Source organism: Mytilus californianus, unplaced genomic scaffold (genome assembly GCF_021869535.1).
Source record: "Mytilus californianus isolate M0D057914Y unplaced genomic scaffold, xbMytCali1.0.p SCAF_6, whole genome shotgun sequence".
Lineage (NCBI taxonomy): Eukaryota > Metazoa > Mollusca > Bivalvia > Mytilida > Mytilidae > Mytilus > Mytilus californianus.
In genome coordinates, this window is record NW_026262712.1 from 99447222 (window position 1) to 99453832 (window position 6611).

General features: G+C 33.1%; 1 protein-coding gene across 1 annotated transcript in view; it reads right to left on the reverse strand.

The window, feature by feature from the left end:
* The window catches only part of LOC127706687 (uncharacterized), a 399723-nt gene extending 395526 nt beyond the window's left edge, over nucleotides 1-4197 (reverse strand). The window contains exon 1 of the mRNA XM_052211345.1: nucleotides 3879-4197. Coding sequence (XP_052067305.1) covers nucleotides 3879-4011 — 133 coding nt within the window. The 5' untranslated portion in view covers nucleotides 4012-4197. The remainder of the gene's footprint in view (nucleotides 1-3878) is intronic.
* Between the last annotated feature and the right edge of the window lie 2414 nt (nucleotides 4198-6611).

Below are 6611 nucleotides of genomic sequence, written 5' to 3' on the forward strand. Positions count from 1 at the left end.
CAAATAACATTTATAAATCTAAATCCTGTTATGCATTAATAAATTGCTTCGCCGAGCGCAGCTGGATACGACCGCAGAGGTCCAACCCTGAACAGTTGGGGCAAAAATGGACAGAATATTCGCGCTTGATACAGGTCTGAATTTGGATTGTAATTAAATATTGACACATAATAGGTTTCTGACACAGAATAACTGTAGTCAAAGAAATTAGTATTGGTTATATGATTTGAATTTATATTCAATTTTTTGCTTTTGTGCAATACACTATGCTGTTGAGAATTGCCCCCCCCCCCCACAATTTTTTTTTATCCCCCCTTTTTTTGCAAAATAAATATTTGAAGAAATGTTTTTCTAATTTTTTAAATCTTAAGAAAAAATTGTCCCCCCCAAAATTTCTTTTTTACCCCCCCCCTAATTTTTTTCATCCCCCCCCCCCCTTTTCCAAAAAAAAAAATTATTTCCCTCAAGATAAGGTCATAATCTCAATTCAAATTTCCAATGGAGTTTACAACCATGATTACCAATTTAATAGTTTAAAGCAGTGTAAGGGAGGTAATCCAAACTTAACATTTTACTTAAAAGTAATTGTCCATTAACCAGGACACTGTTGTTTTTTTCCCCTTTTTTGTCCCTAATTCCTAAACGGTTTCAGCCATAACCCCCAAAAGCCAATCCTAACCATCCCTTTCTGGTATGGAACCTTGTGGTATAATTTCAGAGAGATCCATACACCGTTCCACAAGTTATTGTCTGGAAACTAGAAAAAATGCTTATTTGGGCCCCATTTTGGCCTCTAATTCCTAAACTGTTAGGACCACAACCCATAAAATCAATCCCAACCTTCCTTTTGTGGTTATAAACCCTGTGTTTCAATTTCATAGATTTCTATTCACTTATACAAAAGTTATTGTCCGGAAACCAAATGTCTTCGGATGACGACGACGACGACGACGACGACGTGATACCAATATACGACCGCAAATTTTTTTGCAGTCGTATGAAAAGAAATTGGCAATTGTTGCCAAAGATAGTTTTGTGACAATATGATTGGCTTCAATATATATATATATATATATATAAACAAGTCTAAATTGAAAACAACGTTCAAACCTATGATTGCGTTGGATAAAAACCGCAATTTTTATACGTGTGCATGCAAAACAAATTTCTTTGTAGAGGGGTCTAAATACAGCACAAACAACATTTTCCAAAAGACCAAAAAAGTGAAAAAGTATATTTTTAACAAAACGCATTTGACTAGCAGGTCGAACAACGGATGTTCTTAAACCCTGCTGACTGCCATGGCGATTGCCAAATAAACGGATCACAGATATAACACAATGGATCTTAATTATATTAATTTAATACCAAACAGAAAACAATAAACTTGCGGAAAAGATGGTATACCGCAAACATGAGGTGCAAAAATTTGTACACCATATCCGGATTTCGACAATTAATGTCTCTTCAGTGATGTTAGGAATCGAAACGGTATTTGGAAGGCCATATAATTTACCTCAATTTGGGATTGACTCTTGAATTTTGAAGAGTCGAAATAGGATGAACGGATCATATAAACCCGAAGGCAAATATAATACAAGCCCAAACGAAAAAATATAAACAAGTCTAAATTGAAAACAACATTCAAACCTATGATTGCGTTGGATAAAAACCGCATTTTTTATACGTGTGCATGCAAAACAAATTTTTTTGTAGAGGGGTCTAAATACAGCACAAACAACATTTTCCAAAAGACCAAAAAAGTAAAAAAAATGTATATTTTAACAAAACGCATTCGACTAGCAGGTCGAACAACGGATGTTCTTAAACCCTGCTGACTGCCATGGCGATTGCCAAATAAACGGATCACAGATATAACACAATGGATCTTAATTATATTAATTTAATACCAAACAGAAAACAATAAACTTGCGGAAAAGATGGTATACCGCAAACATGAGGTGCAAAAATTTGTACACCATATCCGGATTTCGACAATTAATGTCTCTTCAGTGATGTTAGGAATCGAAACGGTATTTGGAAGGCCATATAATTTACCTCAATTTGGGATTGACTCTTGAATTTTGAAGAGTCGAAATAGGATGAACGGATCATATAAACCCGAAGGCAAATATAATACAAGCCCAAAAGAAAAAATATAAACAAGTCTAAATTGAAAACAACGTTCAAACCTATGTTTGCGTTGGATAAAAACCGCAATTTTTATACGTTTGCATGCAAAACAAATTTCTTTGTAGAGGGGTCTAAATACAGCACAAACAACATTTTCCAAAAGACCAAAAAAGTGAAAAAGTATATTTTAACAAAACGCATTTGACTAGCAGGTCGAACAACGGATGTTCTTAAACCCTGCTGACTGCCATGGCGATTGCCAAATAAACGGATCACAGATGTAACACAATAGATCTTAATTATATTAATTTAGTACCAAACAGAAAACAATAAACTTGCGGAAAAGATGGTATACCGCAAACATGAGGTGCAAAAATTTGTACACCATATCCAGATTTCGACAATTAATGTCTCTTCAGTGATGTTAGGAATCGAAACGGTATTTGGAAGGCCATATAATTTACCTCAATTTGGGATTGACTCTTGAATTTTGAAGAGTCGAAATAGGATGAACGGATCATATAAACCCGAATGCAAATATATATATATATTTCTTGATGTTTAGACGAATTATATTTCTTTATTTATATATACGTAAATATATTAACAAGTCCAAATTGAAAACAACGTTCAAACCTATGATTGCGTTGGATAAAAACCGCAATTTTTATACGTGTGCATGCAAAACAAATTTCTTGGTAGAGGGGTCTTAATACAGCACAAACAACATTTTCCAAAAGACCAAAAAAGTGAAAAGAATATTTAACCAAAACGCATTTGACTAACAGGTCGAACAACTGGTGTTCTTAAACCCTGCTGACTGCCATTGACGATTGCCAAATAAATTGATCACGAGATGTAACATGGATCTTAATTATTAATTTAATACCAAACAGAAAACAATTTAATTGCGGAGAAGATGTTATACCGCAAACATGAGGTGCAAAAATTTGTACACCATATCCGGATTTCGACAATTAATGTTTCTTTAGTGATGTTAGGGATCGAAACGGTATTTGGAAGGCCATATAATTTACCTCAAGTTAGGATAGACTCTTGAATTTTAAAGAGTCGAAATAGGATGAACGGATCATATAAACCCGAAGGAAAATTTTATACAAGCCCAAACAAAAAATATAAACAAGTCCAAATATATTTATATATTCTAAATATGTTTAATGAAATTGAATAAAATAACACAGGGAAATATCTATCAAGAAAATTATACAAATCAGTTTAAGACAGTTTGTTATAATTTAAGGTAAAAATAATATGTAAATACAAGTACATGTACACATGTAGGTCATATGCTGACATGTTATAATAACAATTATTTGTTATTTAACTAGACCTACGCAAGATTCACAACTATAAATTGTCAAGATTGGTAAAAACATGTCAATTAAAGTCAGCGTGATAGATATTTATCTGTGTGTCTGTTGAATCAAAACTATTATTGTCAAAGTATTAGAAATTTTGATAAACTGTTCTATTCAAATGAAATTGTACATATTACACTATAATTGCTTGTACTTTTGAAAAAGACCGTCCGTTATGGACACCGGTTGTTATGGACAGATATGTATGTGTTGATTTATTATAACATTATATTCGTTTGAATTTGACGAACTAGAATATAAAGAGTTTTTTGTAAATATTAAACAAGGAAATGCGGTATAAAACCGGAAGGTTAACACAGCTGTTTTAGTCTGAGGACACACCAACTGGAAAATATAGTTACTTACTTGTATCTTCTATACGATCTGGGGTCATTATTTCCGCAGCCCCTGGATATATCCCGGGATTTGGTCCGCCATCAAAACTGAGTCCTGGTCCTGAATACTCCGGGGGTGATATAGGATGAACGATCTTCGCCATTACAGCGCCACTTTGAATATCACATTCAAACACACACACTGGTATATTTTCGTTAAAACTCAAGTATTTTACAATACCATTTATAGATCTTCATTAACCGGGTAGCTGTTTACAAATCTGTAAATATCGATCGATGTTTTATTATAAAGGTAAGTACGTCAATACATGTAGTCATACAAATGTATCAACAAGGATGTAACCAGGTATTACTAGGTCAATAACTAGGCCGAAGCGAACTTACATTAGTATATATATATGGTCATTTATCTGAAAAAAAGAAAAAAAGATGTCAATGACATTGTGCACAAGGCGTATTCTTGATTAAGGACCAACTAATTAAATCGAGGGTGATGATAAATAGAAATTAGTGATTCGTAGCTGTGCCAAAGCCTGTAATCTTTATATTTTAAATAGACGTAGAAATGTTTTATACTTTTTAAAATAATGTTCTTATAAATATGTTTTATATCAATAAACGAATAATTTATTTAATGTTTGTTTTATGTTATAGTCTCTTATTATTCTGTACAGATAGTGGAGTGACTTTAACCATAAAATTATGCAAACAATTTAAACTTTTAGCAGAGAGATTAACAGTCATTAATCAAACGCATTTTCTAATATTTAAAGCGTGTTTTTGATAAACAGCACATGTTTCCTAAAATTCGAGTAAAAGTTAAAAAAATTAGTGAAAACCCATTTTTTTCTTTCTGATGCAACTGCTAATCACTTTAAATAAGTAGCACCCTGTAATAATTATCAAAGAAGTTTTTGACATCATCAATATCCTATAATTATGCTTTTAAATTCTAATCAAACAGCAAATCATAACAACTCATACAGTTGCCTAAAATACCGCCATCTGCGGAAACACAGCTTTTAAGCACTTCTTCCTTTTTAAACATTGTATGTGGTCAATATAAGATTGAATAAACAAATTCTTAAGAATCTGAAATATTTAAAGTAAAAAAAATATGTGCGAGCATCTTACTATTTCTTGAAATAAAAGGGGGCGAAACTGTGAGATTGCAACCTGCACAGACTGAAATAAACATCTTTCGACTTTTCTAATTGTTTGATTTTTAGTTTCATTATAAACATTCATGTAGTGAAAAGACCAGTTATTTAATGTTAACCATAACAAATAAATTGAAAATATAGATAAAAACAAATAAAAAATAAATTAATGAAAATTGAAATTTCAATGAATTCAAAAACCAGTAAACACATTATAAAACTTTTCTTCGTGATTGCTTGAATTGCGTTGTTCATTGTTTTAATGCATTAATTCATCAAAAAAGAATAATTTGGAAGAAACAAATCCATAAATACGCAACGATTCTAGTTACAATTAGTCTTCCTGAATAGCTTGAATGACTTGTTCCTTTTTCCTACGAGGCTGACTTCATGCAAGTGCTTCTTATGGCGATTGAAAAGAAACTACCATTATCTTGAAACTTCATTTTCCATGATGTCCTCTCACTGTATAGTGCAAAGTTTGGGACAATGTTGAACGCGTATTGCCCATTGAACTTGAATATAAAAGACTCAACAGATACATGCAGTTAACTCTATAATTACATATCTTGAAATCGCCGATAAGGGTTAGTTGAGAACAAATTTTACGACAAAAGAGATGATTTCAGCTACCGAATTGTAAACTTTTCATTTCTATGTAGCAACATTACAGCAACGCTTGCATATCTATACTACTAAAGGAAGAGACCGATTTCATTGAGCCGCAACACCTCTGAAACCATGCAAAGTCGGAAATATTTATCATATGACGTATAAATGTAGTGTTTTGTATTTCCTAAATTTGTCTTTGCATGCTCAGTCGACGTACTGCCCGCGAAATTTAAAAAAAACTCTTTGTTTCAACACTTGCCCAACTGTAACGCGATTTCGCGACATCTTCCTGTGGAGTATATATCTCCAAGTTGATACAATATTCCAGAGCTTGCAATTACTTTCACGATTTCCTTGAGGTTACTGCTCACAATGAAGCTATTAAATAAAGGCAACTATAGTATACCGCTATTCAATAGTCATAAATCGATTTAACTGAAACAAAACCGGGTCACAAAACAAAACCGAGAGAAACCCATCAACTATAAAAGGAAAACAACGGAATAACAGAAACACTGAACTGCTACAAAAACAAACGCCAACATACATAGAAACGGACTATTTGATAACAACTGCCATATGCCTGACTTGGTAGAGGACATTTGAAGAAAAATGGTGGTTTGAACCTGGTTTTAAACCAGAGTTCAAATGCAAAGTTGAAATCATTCCTTCGAAAAATTTATGGACGCCACTACAAGTTAGTTGACAGTTATGAAATATCTGATTCGCCAGATGACGACGAATAAGTTCCAATCGACGTAACCAAAAAACCGTAATCTCTGCCTTGAATGTCACCTGTCGAATAAGGCTTATCACCGAGTAAGGTATTACATGAGCCACAAGACGTGTGTCACATGTGGAACAAGATCTGGTTACCCTTTGAGAGCCCATTAGTTCACCCCAAATATTTTTGGGGGTTTGTGTTACTCAGTCTGTAGTTTATATGTTGTGTTTTGTGTACTGTTGCTTGT